Genomic DNA, 20,101 nt, shown 5'->3' with positions numbered 1-20,101 from the left:
GAGTGCTACCTGCACCCTTTACAGAAGGCATGTATTTTCCTGGTTACCACTTTCCCCCTGGTTATTTCATTCCCTTGTTACCTGCCTGGTTCCTGTAGGCTTTTACATTTACAGCTCTTATGGAAGACACTCAATAAATGAACTGAGAACGGAAATACTACACTTTGTAAACACAACCAAGCAGCCCTTAGTGCCTATCTTAATGGGCAACATGTTTGTCTTAAGCAGTTATAATCAAAATTCTTATTTTAGCCATTAGCTTGAAGACACTAACCTCAGCAACGGACTTTAGCTATTCTTCCTGGGCTTGTCATGAGCTGATAATAAATTAGGGAAATTGTCAACTGGAAAAACAAGAAGCAATCAGCCCAAATAATCACGTGAAACAATTGAGACTCAGAGCACATAACATTGTTCCATGAACATTGAGTTCCCTAAAAACACATGGAAACCTAAAAACACATGGAAACCATAGGACTTATGATTCTGTGAGTGGCTGGCAGCTGCCCAATAAATCTGGGGCTTGAGACAGAAAGCCGAAGCCAGCTCATTTACTCGAACCCACACTAATTTCTTCTTTTTTGAACACTTTATTACAGACTATTGTGTTCTAAAACTGTTTTCATGTCCTCCCTTCCCCACTGGACTGTAAGTTCCTTATAAACTCCTTTGAAATCCTTCTCACTGCCTAGCATAGCAGATCAGGGGGTTCTTAACCTGGGGCCAACAGATTGGCTTCAGTCACGGCAAAACCCCAACGGGTCATCAAAGCTCCTTATTAAAAAGGTGCATACACCATGGTCAGGGCTTCAGGACTGGGGGAAAAAAATTTAACTAAAAGGTATTTGTAAAAGGGACAATAGTTAACGAAGAGGTTCATGGCCTAGATGACACTCATCTAGTCTCTCAGTTATCATTCCCAGATTTTTGTCATTTGTGTATTTGAAAAACTCAGTTTTTATGCTTTCATTAAGGTCATGTAAGGGACAGGGTCAATTCATGCATCATGCTGGTAGAGACTAAGTGACTGGGGAGCAAGACTACCATTCTTTGGGAACATTAGTTCAACCAGGTACCAACACACTAATCGTAATAATTAATCCACATGTCTTGTCTGAAAGGGTGCCACAAGAATCGTCCAGGTACTGTTAGATCCATAGTTATACAACTTGAGCATTCTCCTTTCTGCGACTAATTTAATAGGAAATGTGGTTCATTTGACAAACTATATCTTTATGAAGCTCTGCAGGTTTGTGAAAGATGTGTTTGTTCTCTAAAGGCACATAAACCATAGGTTTACTAACCCAATGTCAAATTACACCAAGGAACAGTCTTACATCTGGTTTCCAAAATGTACATTTTCCTCATTTTTGAAAACAGAGACGATATTTGCTGATCTCCTGCCTTTTGACGTTTCCCTTCTTCCAAGTTTTCAAAAGTGATACTCAGTGGTTTCCCTATTCTAGCTTCAAGTTCTTTCATTTAGGAAAGGGTTCATCTGGGCCCAGGGACAACCATATTTGCAAAAGCTAATGTAACTCTTATTATCACGTCTTCTAACTCCAACATGAACACTACCAGTTTGAGGATCTTGTTGCATAATTGAGAAGAATTAAATTGAACAGCTCAGCTGGGCTTTTAACTGTTAGTAAAGTGACCCTTTCTCTAAGTGGTCCCTTCTTGCTGTGCATATCAACACGGTGTTTACTGAGGACTGAAATCTAGGCACCGTGTTCTCTTTTTGGTGCTTTTCTTACACAGAGACCACATACCTCCACCTCCATTGCTTACGTTCCTTTTAAAATCAGAGATCATCAAAATATCCACATGCCATCACACATTTTAAAAATTTTTGGTGTGTTTTTCTTTTTTTGTCCTCTTACGTTTCCTGCATCTTCTCTTACTTGTTGGAATTGTGCTCTCTCAGAATCTGATTTTTCGTGTTTGTAACCTTCCCAGCATTGCTGAGTCAAATATCGTGCTAGAGATATTAATCATAGAATGATCGCTATAACAGTATGAAAAACTTTCTTTACTAAATGATTGGGCAGGGCACACTTAGCAAACTCTTACACGTCACGGTCATATTCTATTACTTTTGCATCACTAAAAAGCTGCCGTAGGCTAGAATTCAGTCAAGAATTGCATCGCATTTGATGCTGATTGAGGAAACTCCCAGAAACTGATCTGAAGTAATGACAGGCTGACAGTTAGACCATCTCTATGTTGTTCTCATGTTTGACTGAATTTACAAGGTATCTTAAGTAAATGAGATAGGATTTGTTTTTCCACCTGTGTCTAAAAATAAAGTCTAAAGTTGCCTTTGGCCAGATACGCAAACTTTATGTCCCATCATATGACTTCTGAGCACTTGAATCTTCACCCTATTCTTCCCAGCCACATCATCACTTTGGATGGTAACCTCTCTGTTTATATTGCTAGGTTTGACTGAGTAGAAAAGTCAGAAGAAAAGATGCACCAGGAAAAAGGGCATATTTTCCTACATGAAAATGGAACAAAAAAAAAATTAGTTCCATGACCTGAATATATGTGGACAGATCAGATGGCTCACGTACTTCATGACAGAACTTCTTGCTAGCTATGCATTAAAGAGTAAAAGGCTAAAGGAAAAGTCAAGAGATAATAAATCTCCAATACACAAATCTCCTATTCCTAAGAGAAAAGGAAGGCAAAGACTCTTAAAAGCTAAAATGTTTAGCCAATTTAAAATCAGGAGTCATGGTACTTGGGAACATATATTACCCAGTAATTGTTCTGAATGTTAGCTTGGTTGCTAGAAGCCAAGAATTTGTCTAAGAGTGGTACGATACACTGGGAAGACTGGAAAGAGATTTTTGTGAAATGGGCTGAAGACAGAATCTGAGAGGCTTAGAAGGGAGTGAGGCAGAATTTCATCTCAGAAAAAAATTTTTTTTTTAAATCAAAGGCAGAAAATATTTAAAAATTTTGGTGGAAAGTAGTGAGTCAATTAAAGGATTCGCATACAGAACACAGAACTGCTCATCCATCCATAAGGGCTTTCTTTTTTTGAATGACAAGGGTTTTCAAATAGCTACTTTCTGTTAATATTCTATATCACAGTATCTGGTATACCGGCAGAAAAATGGCCTGCCAAAGATGTTCATATCCTAATCCTTGGGACTTGTGAATATGTTGTTATATGGCAAAGAGGAGTTATGGTTGCAGAGGAAATTAAGGTCAATAATCAGCAAACTTTGAAATAATGGGATTATCCTGGCTAATCCAGGAGGGCTCAATATATTCACAAGGATCCTTTTAAAGTATTAGGGTGATATAGCTTGTGAAAGGTCAGCTTTTGTAGGCTTTAAAGTTGGAAGGGAATTATGATACAGGGAACACAGATAGCCTGGAAAAACTGGAAAAGACAAGAAAATGGACTCTCCTCTAGAATCTCCAAAAAGGAACACAGCACTGCTGACACTTGGATCTTGGCCCAGTGAGACCCACATTAGACTTCTGACCTGCATACAGAACTTTAAGATACATTTGTGCTGTGTAAGCCACTCAGTTTGTGGTAATTTATTACAGCAACAACAGGAAACTACAGATATACTTAGGTATATCTGCTTTGGAGGAAAAAGGGGTTTATAACAAACTATTAACAGTCTAAGCAATAAAAGCACTCCTCTTTCTGAGTTGAAGAAAATAAAATACTCACCTTTTTATAGGTTTTTTCTTCGTTTTGTTTTCCAGGTGCTGCATCTCCATTTTCAGCAGCAGACGACATCTACAAGAGAAAAATGTACCTTTTTGAGTTGACAACACTACTCTGAAATACAGTATGCTAACAATATTTTTAACTAGAGGATCTGTTTCGATTAATTACATTTTTGCTGTTATTGCTATTATTTCCAAGAAAGGAAGAGATTTCTCAGAATACTTAAAAAAGAAAAAAATCAGTGTTCCCAATCTTTCCAAAATAAATCTTTACTTCTAAATCATTTTGGTAGTATACTTTACTCCATATTCTACAAGAAAGAGGCTATGGAAGTCCAAGCCTATATCATGTATATCAGTTTCTTCTACAAAGCCTTTAAAAAAACCCTGTTCTTCTGGTTATAGATACTTCCTATAAAGCTATCTGGAAAGTACCAAAAAACATTAATCAGAAAAAAAAAAAAGCACTCAGTTCTACTACCCTTGGGCAATTCCACCATTCAGTTTGGCATATTTGTTTCCACCTTTTGTTATATGCACTTTCATACTAAAAATATTATACCATGTTACCTAGCATTTTCCCTGACCATTTATGTAGTAAGCATTTTCCTATATGGTTATAAAATGTCACTGTAAGAATAAAAATTTTTTCTAGTTTCAAGATACCACTGTGTAAACAAAATTGTGTGTGTTAATACTGTAGTTAATAATGCTAATATTCACGGATAGTTGAGGTAGTCCAAGGGTTTTGCTCCTACAAATCATTTTATGCTTCTATCTTTGCTCAACTTTAGTGTTTTCTTGGACAAGATTCCTATAAATAACTAGGCCACTAAAAAATTGAAAGCTCTTATTACATACTGCTGAATTTCTTTCAAAGAAGAATATATCCATTTACATAGTCAGCAGTAAGTGGGAGCTGGTTTCATTAAGCACTTAGCAATGACTGTCGTTTTAATTATCTTTTCTATTTTGACAGTATAAGAAAGTATCTCTTAATTTTAATTTGCATCTTGAAAATTATTAGTGAATGTTAACATTGTTTGCATATCTTTTTAGCTCTTTGCATTTCTTCTTTTGAGTTTTCTATTGTTTTATCCATTTATCCAATGGGGTCTTACTGTTTTAGTTATTGATTTTTATTTATTATGGTTATTGATAATTGTGGTTTCCTTATTGATTTTTACATATTAAGATTATTTATCTGTTTCCAAGCACATTATTAATATTTTCCACGCTCCTGTCTTTTAATTTATTTTATAATTATGACATAGAGAAGTTTTACATTTTTCATACTCAAAACTATTGACTACCTTTGTGATTTCTTCCAATGCTTTTACATAAAATATTTTTTTCCATTGGGAGATATTGGCTATTTAAACAGGTATTTCTCTCTCTTTTTAATAATAAGGTTTTTGCATTTAAATTTTAATTCATGTGAATTTTTGAAACCAGTTACTTATGTAGTAAACAAAGATAAGTACATAATCAGGGAACCATGATATCTAAGGGTCTTATCTCAAATTGCATGAAGAGCATTCTACACCAAAGAGCGGTAAAACTGACTTTCTCATAAGCCTTTGAAGTACATTTTAAATCTTGTCCTTTTACTAAACAGTGGGTGCTAAACCTAAGAATTTACCAGGCACTTCTCTTCGTTGGAACTCAATGATTAATTTTACTCACATTGTCATTAGCTTGATGTGACTAAAAACCGTCCAACTAAATGAAAGAATGGACCATGGCAAGCCAATCTCACCAGACCAATGTATCGTAGCCCACAACAGATAAAGTTTCAATTCCATTTGCATCCATTTAATCTGTCCATGTTAGAATGTGAAGTTTCCAAGGACAGATGTTTCACACACTACTGCTTCACACACTATATCTGCTTAACTTGTTTAGAGAATAACTGACTTTTCTAGTCTTTTTGTAATAGCTTAGTGAGTTTGGAATGATATATTAGTGGAATTAGGATATCTGAATGGTTTTACAATATCAGGCTCAGGGTAAAAAGCAAACTCTGAGCTTTTTACCCCTTAAAAGTTCAAATTACATAATCATTTTTAAGAACACAGAGGCATTTATTTGGTATTTGATCCCCGAGTAGGCAAAAATTTTTATAAGCTTAAAAGTTACAGGAGAATCACAAATGAAAAACTTAATTGACTATTCAAAATCATCAGCTTCTTAATGTCAAAACAGATCACGAATAAATTAAAAGGCAAGCAGCAAGCTGAAAAATATTGGCAATAAGTGTGACAAAAGTTAATAATTCCCAAACATAAAAAGCTTATTTAAATTGTGCAGATCCCGTCCCCTCTCACTTATTCAAGCACATCCCTCCTGCAATTTTCCCATTTCTCTCTTCACATCAATTTTTCACTCTGTTTCATTCCATCAGCATTCTTCTGTTTCTTCCACCTTAAAAAATGAAAAACCTTCTCTCTCTTGATTCCACTCCCCGTTACTTTCTTATTCCCCCTTGTAGCAAAGCCCCTTGAAAAATATGTCTCTGCTCTTAATCTCTGATTCCTTTTCTCAAATTCTCTCTTTAATGCACTTCAATCAAGGTTTTGCTTCCAACACTGCCCTAAGAATGTCCTTATCACCAGTGACCTCCATGTTGTCAAATCCAATGGTTAACGCCAAGCCTCCATTTTGCCTGACCTATCAGAAAATCGATACAGACCATCAATCACTCACTTTTCAAATGTTCTTCCCTTTGCTTCTAGGGCACCATGCTTTCTTGGTTTAATATCTTTCCCCATCTCCTTGGTCACTTCTAAGTCTCTTTAGTTTGTTCCTCTTCCTTTCTCTGTAACCTTTTAATGTTAGAGTTGTCCAGGACTGAGTTCTTGGTTCTCTTCTCTATCCATACTCACTTCCTTGGGGATCTCTACATACCATCTAGGTCTCTCTTTTGAACCCCAGACTTACGCTTCCAATTGTCTTTTTGATATCTTCACTTGGATATCTAACAGACCTCAAATTTAGATCATCTAAAACCAAATTGCTGACATTCCCTACCAAATTTCTTCACTTGCACTTTCCCCTGGCATCTCCAACCTCTTGCTTCGCAGGCCCCAAATCTCGAAGTCCTCCTTTTTTTTACACCAGTCAGCGTGTCAGCAAAGCCTTGGGAAGACATCCAGAACCCAGTCGCCTCTCACCACTCCAACTGCACATTTCTGGGCAGAGCCATCATCTTGCGTGCATCGAAGAGGAGAGAAGTAGATAAACTTCTGTTTTGTTTTGTTTTAAAAATGATCTCCTTTAAGCAGCACAAAATACATAATAATAATAAAGGGAGGTTGTGACATGCCACATGGATTCAAAGGTTTTTTTCTGTAGGTTGATGTTTAACAAAGGTCACATGAACCTATTCACTAGGACATCAGTGTAGGAGAGAAAAATGAGAGGCTTAGGCATGTACTGGTAAACTGCAAATGGCTATTGAAATGAAAAAATGCTCAACTTCACTAGCTGTTAGGGAAATGCAAATCAAAACCACAATGAGATATCACGTCACACCTGTCAGAATGGCCATCATCAACAAGACAATAACAAGTGTTGGAGAGGCTGTGGAGAAAATGAACCCTCATACACTGTTGATGGAAATAGATTGGTGCAGCTGTTACAAAGGCAGTGTGGAGGTTCCTCAAAAAATGAAGAATAGAATTACCATATGACCCAGCAATCCCTCTCCTGGGTATACACCAAAAATCTGAAAACATTTATCCGTAAAGATATATGTGCTCCGATGTTCACTGCAGCTTTATTTACAGTGGCCAACACATGGAAACAACTAAAGTGCCCTTTGAAAGGTGATTGGATAAAGAAGACGTGGTATATATGCAGAATGAAATATTACTCGGCTATAAGAAAAGATGAAATACTGCCATTTGCAACAACATGGATGGATTTTGAGATTACTATGCTAACCGAAATAAATCAGACAGAAAAAGTTGAGAACCATATGACTTCACTCATATGTGGGATATAAAACTGAAAGCAACAAAGGACCAAGACAAACAAACAAATAAACAAAAACTCAGACAGACAACAGTTTAGTGGTTACCTGAGGGTAAGGGGGTAGGGAGGATGGTGGATGGGTATAAAGGGGATCAAATATATGGTGATGGAAGTAGAACGGATTCTGGGTGGTGAGCACACAAGGTGATATATAGATGATGTGTTACAGAATTGTACACCCGAAACCTATGTAATTTTACTAACCATTGTCACCCCAATAAATTTAATTAAAAAAAGATATTAAATATAAAAAAATGGTTAGAATGATAATTACTCTTTGTTCCTTGACATGCTATGTTCCTACACCAGTTAAGGTGCATCACTTATAACTATGGAAGCCAAAATAAGTATGAATTAAAAACACTGTTTTAAAGAACATTATAATCATGTACATATCTATGTACACATAAAAGGAAGGAGAAAAGAAATTCATAGAAATACTGGTGATTATCTATGGATGATGGGATTATGAATGCTAAAGGTTTTCATTTTATACATGACATATTCTCCAAGTATTCTGCAGTGAGCACTGCTACATTTAAAAATAAGGAAAACACTAATGCTATTCAAAAATTTAACCATACACAGTAATTAATACCGAGACCACATCTGGGTTCTGCCCCTATAGGCATACTGACATTCACAAAATGCCCTGTTTTTATTTACTTGTTATTTATTTTACATTCGTTATCAAAGTTGCAGGTCATGAACTAGATATGTGATTCAGAATATTTATAAACAAGTATAAAATAAAAGAGGTAATGACTCTATAATGAGTCAGTTGGAAGTAATTAAAAATATAGATTATATTTCCTTACCTTAGTAAATGAACTGGCAAGTCATCTGTAGTTGATTGTGATGGGTGGCCTATTCATTGTTGAAACTGTTTTCCTTCCCAGGTTCCTGTTAAAATAGAAATCACTGGTCATTATTTACTCATATTTCCACTTTATCTCCCAAAAAGGATCAGAGGTGGCTATAGGGATACATACAATGCAATCAGTTAAAACTAAAATGAAGGAAGGAATGTATGTGAAGGGAAAACAAAGGTGGGGAGAGCAGTGTAGGCTATGCATAGACTATAAGCCACGTGACCCTATCTCCAGTCTCCAGTTTCACTCTGATATTCCTGGTGGTCACAGCAAACAAAGAAACCATCAGTTATACCTAAATGCCCAATGTCCATATGATAAAAGCAAACCAATTGCTCAAACAAACAAAATTAAGGCTGGACAAGAAATTCCTCTTGGGGATCTTCATAAAGGAGTCCCCATATGATGTGTGGACATTTTTCAACATTATCCCTGTGGTAAATCAACTGTGATTTTCATGAGTTTTGTTTAGATGACACAACCTTCAAGAACAGTTCAACAAACCTCCTTTGCAGAAGAGATACTTGTTCATGGTAACAAATTTTAAAAATACAGAGACAAATAAAGTAAAAATGAATAAGGACCCACCCGTATCTCTCCCCTGAGATAACCAATGTTACCAATGTGTTGCATGTCCTTCCAAAATCTTCCCTATGCTTGTTTACACACACACACACACTTTATTTCTGCTTACTCTTACCAATACGTTTCAGGAATTTTTTCAAATCTACATATATCCGTATCTATTTCATTTTTAAAAAACTGTAAAATATTCCACAAGATTCATATACCATCACTTCCTTGTAGATACACATTCAGACTATTTCCGGGTTCGGTCACCATAACCAAAGCAGGAATAAATAGCCTTATTCAAACATCTTTAAAGTTCTAGTACTTTCATTTCTGTGCGAAAGAACAGAATCCTGGAAGTTGGGCCAAACTTGATAAGCACATTACTATTTGAAGGACCACTGTAACCACTGTTACATTCCTTTATGTAGAAAGGTTAAAGCAACCAGTCGAATGGTGCAAGAAGAGCAGCTGCTTATTGACATACTTATCAGCACTGTATGTTCGCCATCTTTAAAATGTTTGCCAACCTGACGGGCAGATCATGGCATTGCAATTGTTTTAGTTCTCATTCCTGTACCACTTATGGGGCTTATCCTTTTCACAGGTTACTGGTGATTGATATTTCCAGTTCATACCCTTTGCATATTTTTATATTGTGCTATTTATCTTTTCTCTCTCATAATCACTTTGTATTAGGTTGGTGCAAAAGTAATTACGGTTTTTGCAATTATTTTTAACCTTTTAAACTGCAATTACATTTGCACCAACCTGATAAGATGTCCCAATATATTAAACACTAACTCTGTCATATGAATTACAAGCTACTGTTAATTTTTTGTTACTGTTTATGTTGTCTTGTCATGTAGACATTTTAAGTCGTTATATAGGCAAAACTGCTGATTTTTCCTTTATGAATTATGGATTACTATCTTACTTAGGACAGTTCCCCGAACCTGATGCTACATGCATTCTATGTTTTCTTCTAGTAACTTTACAGTTCCATTTTAAACATTAGATCTTTATTCTACATGGAATCTAACCTCATCTTCCCCCAGATGGACAGCTAATTGCCCCAAAATTATTTACTTTAAAATCTACCTTCTTCGTACTAGAAAGACATGCTACCTTTAGCATTTATTACTGTTTTCCTGTATACCTTAATCTATTTCTGGACTCTCTAATATGTACCAAAGACTTACTTAGGTTCCTGAGCTATTATCATTTGTCCTAACTGCAGGAATATGATAGTATACTTCGATAGCTGCTGGTGCAGTTTTCCTATACTGTTTTTCTTCCAAGTTTAGCAATTTTCTCGTATTTTATTTTTATATGAAGTTTAAAATCATATTGATTGATCTGACATGTTCTCCCTCCAAGTTGGAATTCTGACTAGAATTATATTAAATTTATATATTAATTTGGGAAAAATTGATTTTTTAATTTGGGAAGAATTGATTTTTTTGAATTTTGAGTTTTCTCATTCAAAATAGATATAGTTCCATATTTCTACGAATGTTATGTCTTTTACTACAATCTTATTTTTTGTTTTTGTCTTATGTCTTACTAAATTCATTCCCAAATATTTTAGCTTGTCACCTTTAAAATAGGGAATTTTCTACTTGCATTTCTAAACAATTATTAATTCACAGAAAGAAAAACTATTGGGTTTCATCTATTATCTTTCACCTAGTAATTTTACCAAACCCACTTTCGGAATTTTAAAAGATTTTAAATAGAATCTCAGTCACAACACCTGCAATATTTATACAGTTTATTTCTATGTCTTTTCTTATTACATTCACTGAACAACTAAAACAATGTTAAGTAACAGCAGTTGAGTAATAGTAGGAGTATCAGGCACATGTAGCAATCTTACAGTAGTCACCCTCCAACACAATGCTTTTGTTTGTTTAGTAGCATAGTAGGTTCTCTCTGCTATATTCTAATGTAATTTAATTTTTTATAAGGAATGTCTAAATTATATCAAATGTGTTTTCTTCATCAGTTGGTGTCGTCATAGATTGTTCTCCTTTATTCTGCTATGTCAACATGTAACACAGATTTTATAATGCAAATCATCCTTATATTTCTAGAATAAACCCTAACTTGGATTTGACTTGCTACCACTTTAAAAGCATATTTTCATGATTGAAATTGATTGATTGTTGTCCCATCTTTATCAAGTTTTGGTATTAGAAATTAGCACTTCTCATAAAATTGGAAGACTCTCTTTATATGTATTCAGATTTTTAAAAAATAATTATTCACTTCTTGGAATTTATAACCAACCTCTCTTTGGATTAGTATAATAATTTCTATATTTTTTAGAAAATATTTTCCTCTAGATTTTTAAATTTGTTGCCATGAAGTTGCACATAATATTCCCTTACTGAATTCTTATAATTCTTTTCGGATCTGAGTATTGTCTTTTTCCTCATTCCTGATGGTGTGTGTGTGTGTCTGTGTGTGTGTGTGTGTGTGTGTGTGTGTGTACATATAAATGTGTATAACACTCTCCTTCTGAATTTTAGTCTTTATCATTAAAAGTATCTTTTCTTATTTGATAATTTTGGTCTAGGGTTCTATCTTAATTGATGCTAATATCTCCACTTCTGTTTTCCTTTTGTTTGCACATGCTTAGCATATCCTTGTCCATTTATTTATCTTCAATATTTTTGGTTGTCATTTTATTTTAGCTGTATTCCTTACAAATAGCTTAAAACTGGATTTTTGTTTTGTTATTGCCAATCTAAGAGTCTTTGCCATTTGAAAGGGGACTGAAACAAATGCACATCTATCACGATAAGATTATATTTGGTTTGCTTCCATCATTATCTGTTTACTATTAATTACATTTATTGCTACTGTATTTATTTTTATTCATTCCTTTTTTATTCTGGATTAATCAACTTACATTTCCATTTTCTTCCTAGCAGTTAAAAATATTTATTCTACATATATTTGCTCGGTTATCTATTTTTAAATCATTAAAAAAATCTATTTTTCTATTAAATAAAGTGACTGTATGCTGTCCTCACAATCCAGACATTGTTCCCTTGGCCTACTGTAGTCTACATGGAGATGGGCCACCCAGATCTTCCTTCCAGGAAGGAAGGTTGCTCACCAATGAGGGCTGCCAGCTCTGTTAGGGTCTGCCGAGAGCCACCCGCAGAGAGCCACCTCACCCCAGCTCACGGCCTCCATGGGGCAGCCCACATGCTTTGACTAAATGATGGGAAAGCTCCCCACCAAGCTGGCCCGGGATTTGTGGGTTTTATATAGGAGCTAGCCTTTTCCCTCTGCTTGCCCAACCAAGCTTCCTCCCTCCTCCTTTCACAGGTTGTATTACCCTTCAATCTCCATAGCTTAAAAAAACAGAAATTTGTTCTCCCATAGTTCTGAGGCAGTGAGTCCAAAATCAAGGTATCAGCAGGGCTGTGAACCTCTGCACAGAATCCTTCCTTGCCTCTTTCTAGCTTGTGGTCGTGGCCACTGATCCTTGGCACTCCTTGACCTACGGCTGCATTACTCCAATCTCTATCTCTGTCATCATAGAGTTCTGGTGTGTTACTGTCTTCACAGGGCATTTTCCTTCCTTTTAAGGATACCAGTATTATGAGATGAATATTTTATCCTAACTTGATTACATCTACAAAGATTATTTCCAATAAGATCACGTTCACAGGTGGAGGGGGATTAGGACTTCAACGTATCTTTTTGCAGAGCACAATTCAACTCAAAACATAAGTGTTGACCCCTTAATAAACACCTCAAACCCAAAACTCTGTCCCAGCGCCTGCTTCCAGAGAGCACAACCCATGACATTTCTTCTCTCTTCCTTGTTAACAAGAGGAAATATTTGAAATATTTGTACTCCTTCACTGACTGCTCCACTCCAAACTACTAAATATAATACCTCCTCTTAGTTGACATGGCTCTGCTGTTTCAAGAAACCTTAATAAACAATTCATAATCTATAGTCTCATTATCATCATTTATTTGGACTTGACCATAAGTTTTATGAGGTTCATCATTGCTTCTTTGGCTCTTCATTTCCCCCTATCCCAGCACCTTTGTTCTGATTCAATTTTCACTTCGTTGGAATACTTCTCAAGTAGTTTCCTCACAAGTGGCATATGGATGGTCCACTCTGAGTCACTCTATGTCTAGAAATGTCTTTATTTTCTCCTTTTATATGACTAGATCTCTTGGCCAGTACCAGATTCTTGTTTCACAGTTCTTTCCTTTCATCTCTCTATTAATATGGTATTGTTGTCTTCTTGCTTCCTGGTTTAGAGATAAATAATTTGATGCTACTCTGTTGCTCCTGTCTTGGTAACTTACTGGTTTTCTCTGTTTAGAAACCTATGAAAGTTTTCTCTTTTAACACATAGTTCAAAAATTCCACAAGGATAGATGTGTCTTTTTCATTAATCCTGACCAGGAAAGGGAAATTGACAAGAAGCTATCACATGGAGATCTGATGAGCTGACCTAAACCATGAATAATATTTAGACTCTCTAGAGGAATGAACAGAATGCATATCCTTCAGGCAGTTCTCCATGAATATTGTTTCTCATAACCAACTTTTGATAAGAATTGGATGGTGGAGCACTCAAAATTATAGTCTCTGGCAAAAGCTTGGAATGTAGAAATTCTAGCAGCCAAGTAAGGGCATAATTGTAAGAATCACGTCTCCTTAGGAAATGTATTAATATGTAATTTGAGACCAGGCGCTCAGTATGAACTTATTTTCTTAAATGATTTCTGATATTAAACAGAGCCAACTCATTGTGTCAGATGGTTATATTGTTGAGACACCAGTTCAGCTAACAGTACTACATGCCAAGAAGTGATTTTTTTATTTTTTTTTATTTTACTACTTCATTGCTTATCTATCTATCCTTTCTGGTATTCAGTATCTGGATTCTGTTAGCTTCAGGAATAAATAACTTACATTATTTCATAGCTTTCCACATTTCTATGCTTTTGCTCAATTTGAGGGAAGGAGAGATACTATTATTTATTGAGCAACAACTATGTATGAGATGCTGTCACATACATGATCTCATTTAACTCTGCAAATAATCCTTTGGCATTCTCCAGTTTAGCTTGTGCTGTTTGACACTTGTAATGTACCGTCTTATAATATCCTCTGGATGTAGTCATTATTAATTTTGCCAAGGCTCTTATGTGAGGCTGGTTTGTAGACGTGAAGTCCTTAGTGGGTGAATGAATACGGGAGACCTCTCCAGAACCTCCATTTCAACATGGCTTTGCTGTTCTTTATACCAGTGCTGGGCATCAGCAATCTTGGGCCACGCACCAAATACAACTAAATCACTACCTCTGCTTGGTGGGTTTGGGGAATCTGTATATTTTCAGCATTGACAGGCTTGGGATCTAGGCTACTCTGACTATTAAAGGCAATAAAGATGTTTTTATTACTTCAAGAGAGTTGGAAAGGTCCAGTAAGGAAAACAGAAACCATTCTGGGTGTGTTAGAGTGAATTTAATACATGGAATTAATTATAAAAGTGATGGGTAAGCTGAAAAGCTAAGCAAAAGATAGTAATAAAATGCAGAGTAAACATCAGCAGGAAGCTTTTAGGGTTAGAGGCACACCAAGAGGAGGGGCTGTTCAGAAACCACAAAAGCTGGAGGTATCTGTTGGGGCCAGGACATCTTGGTGAGGGCTGACTGGAAGCAGTTGGAACTACAGAAGGAGGGGTATATTTGGTGGCAGGGAGAAAAGAGTCACTGTTGGAGACACCCAAGATAGAGAGAGGGGACAACATCCTGAATTATCCCTTATCCCCTCTACCCCTCCATTCCTGTCTATGGTTTCCATCTGACCTGGGCAGTCTGAGAAATACATCCTGTAGGGGATGTCTGCCCTGTGATACAAAACAGGAGGAGATTGGGGAATGGCTCTGAAGACAAGCAGGCCAATGATGGGCCATAAAATGAGATATAAAACTGTAATGAAAGTGAGAAAGCAGATATGAGTTAATGACATGCACATGATTCTCAAAGGAAATGTGGATTGGGAGGTAGGCTAGGAGCTGGTACAAACATTTCTATTTTTATGACTCTGGGGATTTTCGAAGAGCTTAAATAGATCCCTACAAAGTAGTCAGGGTCTATAGCAGGCTTTGCATCTAGTGTAGGAGTGAAGCTGTGACTTGGGATAATTTGCCTGGGATCAGATCAAGAGGCGATAGAGTTCAGATTTGATCCAGAGTTGTCTAAAACTTTCCACCATACCACACTCTCTCTCTTAGTTATTTGTCAAAACAATTAGAAGGTTGTCTAATAATTGTTGCACTGTATTTTTAATTTGTAAATGCAATCGAAAATGTTAGCCAACAATATTAATTTACATAATTATTTCCTGTAAAACTTGTTTTGCCTCAGTGAGTCTCAATCTAGGGGCATTTCTGAATTTACAAGGTAGTAGGGGAGTTTCTAAAAACTCTAGAGTTTCTGAAAGTTTTAGAGATAATATACCTGGGGGCATATTCAAATTGCTCAGCACCAACGTTTTCAAGTTCAGTTTCCCCAGCTGGGGCCATAGAAGTTGGTATTTTTAATTTACCATACAGGAATTTGCTCCTCATGCAAGGCCAAGTGAGGAGGAAAACAAATAATTACCAAATTACCCAGGTAAGTAGGCCAACCTGTAGTTGAAAGAAGTGAAGTACACTAGCCACGAGTCTTTGCTGGTCTTTCCATAAAAACAAGCACTTCATTAAACATCAATAAAGCAAAACAGCAAAGACTCATGGGGAGAACATTTGAATAGGCCTCTGAAGGTTTGAGTTTTATGTCCATCTCTGTGACCTTGGGCTCCCATCCATTTTTCATCTACCATGAATTTTGCTGTCTCCATCAGATAGTGCTCCTGGTTTGATGCCATTGTCAAGTTTCCTGGGTAGATCCTTGTCTCAGATTCTCCTTGGAATGAAGAAACTCATTAATTATCTGATCATTACGAGTGCAACTTGCCCTATGGGAATTGATCTTCTACAAGATAGCCATATTCAAATGTTCACGACATTCAGACTACACATAGTAACATTTCCTAGAACATTTCCCAATACAGAAAGCAATTAAAACATAATTTTGGCCTTGGTAATAGCTGAATGCTAATGTTAATCATTTTTGTTTGAATTATACTCTTCTGAGTTCATTTTCATCACCTGCCAGCAAATTAACTCACTCTTTCATTCATTCAATAAACATTTCTTGAGCATTACATGTTAGGCAATGAGCTTGGCCCTGGCGTCATAAAGGCAAAGACAGATCCTAGTCTTCAAAAAAGTCACATCAACAGGAGAGACAGATGTGGACACAGCTACAATACAACATCACAGGTGCTTTACTCTGGGTTCTTGAAGGAGGAACTGCCTAAGTCAGCCTGTGGGGATGACAGAAAACTTCCTTCATGAGGGACACTGAAAATGGACTTAGAGAAGTTTTCCTGGGACATAAGGTGGAGAGACAGAGGATGAGGAGAATGCCAGGCAACATGGCCACTTGCTTAAAGAAAGACCCAGGAGCATGAAGGAGCATATTTAACATATTTTCCTGAGTGTACTATAAATGAGATCATGAATCTTGCATTTTAAGAATTTACCCAGAAAGAGCCCAGAGTTTCGGATATTACTTAAGGGGTTACAAATACAGATTTCCGGATGATTTATTCCACCCATGATCATAAATCTCTTCTTTTCTACCCTTTGCCTGAATAAAAACACGGTTGTGAAAATTTATATGGATTCATGAAAACCTAGAAAGCCATTCTTAGGAAAATGTCAGCCTTGTAAATAGTTTTGCTGGGGAGGTAAGGATTATTGCAGTCCTTCCAGTGTACGTGACAAAAGGTTTAATACTTTTTAAAAAATGGTTTTGGCAATATATAACAACAACAAAACAGAAGGAAAAAAAATCAAAGTCTTAAAAATGTAATGGGTTATTTTCTAAGGCTTACATAGAAACAACAAAAATACGCCAAACTGAAAATAATCTTTGACGTAGTTTCCAAAGTATAAATGCCTGTATTCTTCAGACCAGAAAAAATTTCTGGTATATTAAGAAATCAGAAGCTCAGATTTATTTCTTTAAAATATCTGCATAAACTCTCAACAAAATGCAGAAAATCTGCATGTTAAATACTTACACAGTGGAGGACGTCTACTGCTCATGTTCAGACACATGGCAGGTTACACATTTGCATGCTCAGAAGCTGTAAAAATAGGACCGCGGTGTCTTATAGTCAATGTAATGCTCCCCTATTCTTACTGATGAAAATAATGTAAATGAGGTTTCGTTTCATGTAGCTAATATTTATATAACCAAGCTACCGCCCAGACCAATTCCAAATGATGGCACCTGCTTGGAGACCAATCAAAACAAATTACAGGGCTCTTATATTCTCTCATAAAACACTTTCATGAACTCGCAGAACAGCTCTCACAAAGTGAATAAACAGAGTAACTACAAATGATAATGCCAAAAGGCTCAGCATAAAATGAACCACCTGTAATTCTTTTCCCAGCAAAGGTTGTACAGAAAGAATTCGTAAGTCTTCCCGAAAACATCATTATTGCACCACCTTCTGCCACCCTGATTTTCATTTTAAATGCACAAAGACATAGTGTATGTTTGTGTGTCTTTGGTTGGTAGTGTTCAAAGGTGGAGGAAGAAAGCTGAGAATCAGGAGAGTAAATACATATATGGTCATGATACCTGTACTTCCATATGGCATGCGGGAAAAGAATCCATGAAGACTTAACAAACATTGTTACTTTTTTGTCTCTTCCCAAAGACACTGAGGATAATCACTGAAGACCTCACAAAGTTGGACTTTTTGCCTCTGTATAATGCTTAATTTTTTTTCTTCCCCAGATTTTGCTAGACATTTGATATCCAGTAGACTTCACAATATTTTATTTTTACTACATTGTAAAATTTCTCATTTTTGAAACTTATCAGATCATGCTTTCTGTCCATATTTTATTTCTAAGCTATTTCTCTTTCTCTCTTTTTTTTCCACACAGAGTATATGCCTCAGGAATTATTCAATTACTACAATAATAGTTGTGTAAACCATACACAAATTAAAGCCAGTTAATGACTGGTAGAAAAATGTTTGGACTAAGAGATAAACAACCAAAATCTATTTGGTTTTGCTTCTGCAGCAGTTTCCTAAGCACTTCTGGGCCTATTTCATCTCCTTCTGTAAAAGTCAAAGCAACACAGATCTCCTATATAGCCCCAATATTAAGGACAGCTGGTAGTTTACCCCAAAGAACTGCCTTTGAATCAGGTGGGTTGTTTTGGGGGGGAGGTTTCTTTTTTCTTTTTTCTTTTGGAGAGAGGGCTGTGTGTCTGCGGGGAAGACTGAAAAAACAGAGGCGGGTAGGTAGGAGGGTAAAAGAAAGGCATGGCTAGAGGGAATGGAGAATGTGGCAAGGAGTAGAAAAAGATTAAGCAGGAGAATAATTTTATCCAACCAAAAAGTTTCTATAGTCCTGGGCTAATAACTTTAATTGTCAACAAATACTAAAAGTGGTTTCAAACTAGGCCCAAGTATAAACGTCTAGAGTGAAAACAGTAGTGAAATGACCACTTACGACACATCCTCATCTAGAAGGGTATTCATTTACTGAAACCTTTATTCCAGCTCTCTTCTCTGTAAGGTACTTTGGGGATACCACTATGAATAAGATGGCCCCTGTTGTCAAGGAGCCAAAAAGAGAAGCCACAACACAAGCGCAGGGAATCATGGGAAAATCTTTTACAGGATTAGGAGTTAATACCTCTTGCTTGGCTTTGCCTCTAACAAGCATTCAATTAACGCAGTCAGAGGGCATACATGTAATGTTCGGGGAAAAAATGTAATAAAAAGTTAAAAAATTAAAAAAAAAAACACAACCAAGGCCGAGAGATCACAAATCAGCTATTAATCACTGATATTAAATTCCCAAGTGTTTGATATATGGTCGGTGGTATACAGGTTTGAGACATACCAGACAGAGAACTACTTTCAACAAACCAACAATTTAACTGGAGAATCAAGACTAAAAGGGGTTGTTCAGAGGAGCGGGAGGTGACAGAGGTCTAGAACAAGAGGTCCTCAGGGGTAAGTGAGATGTCAGGGCAGGAGGGAAGAGCAGGAATCCAGAAGGAAGTGACTGGTGCATCTGGGAAAGGTACACCTGGTGAGAGAGGAAGATTCATCTGGCCTAATAATGGGAAATCAAGTTGGAGACAGTGATTAGTTCCAGGCCAAATGGCCTTGGGAGCCAAGTACGGATATGACAAATTAGGGAACATCTGCTGAAGGCTTTCGAGTAGGCCAATAGGATTTTTAAAAATAACATTGCTTAAGAGGAGACCAGATGAAATGGCTAGGGAAGATCAGATTTAAAGAGTGAATCTAACAGCTGCTGCAGGGGTTGTGGTCCTGAGAACCAAGAAGACCAGGGCCACCCTGGGCATGGAGAGGAAGGAGAACTGCGTGGTGCTGACAACACTTCCTCAGAACCTGGGTACTGACTGGGTCCGTTTTCAAGCTTCACTAACTGTAGATCAGAGGAACTGTGAGAGCAGTGATCTCCCTGCCTCGATGGCCCCCCTCGCCACATCCATCCCAGCCTTGGAATGAACAGAGGAGAGACAATTGACTCAGCTGAAACCACCGGATTATCCACATGGAGAACTTTTCTACAACGTAGGGACTCGGTGGGTCAAGAGGTGTTGGCTTTGGATTTGTCATGTCAGGTAGAGCCAGGGCTAACCAGAGTCATAAGAGCGTGAATTTAAGAACTGTATAATTTAGTCAGATGGTAGAAGGCACACAGACAAAGCCTCGTGTTTCCAGACAGACAGACATAGCACTACCGCCTGCCAACTTT

At 36.8% G+C, this 20,101-nt stretch overlaps 1 protein-coding gene across 5 annotated transcripts in view; it reads right to left on the bottom strand.

Annotated features, from left to right (window-relative positions):
* The window catches only part of PIP5K1B (phosphatidylinositol-4-phosphate 5-kinase type 1 beta), a 283,009-nt gene that overhangs the window by 171,100 nt on the left and 91,808 nt on the right, over positions 1-20,101 (bottom strand). For all 5 annotated transcript variants that reach the window (XM_081066583.1, XM_081066581.1, XM_081066584.1 and 2 more), the window contains exons 2-3: positions 8,553-8,637; positions 3,701-3,769 (exon numbers count right to left, since the gene is read on the bottom strand). In XM_081066583.1, coding sequence (XP_080922709.1) covers positions 3,701-3,769 — 69 coding nt within the window. In that variant the 5' untranslated portion in view covers positions 8,553-8,637. The remainder of the gene's footprint in view (positions 1-3,700; positions 3,770-8,552; positions 8,638-20,101) is intronic.

The sequence above is a fragment of the Rhinolophus hipposideros genome (genome assembly GCF_964194185.1).
Source record: "Rhinolophus hipposideros genome assembly, chromosome: 11".
Lineage (NCBI taxonomy): Eukaryota > Metazoa > Chordata > Mammalia > Chiroptera > Rhinolophidae > Rhinolophus > Rhinolophus hipposideros.
The sequence above is the reverse complement of the archived record's forward strand: the minus strand, read 5'-3'. Positions and strand labels throughout refer to the sequence as shown.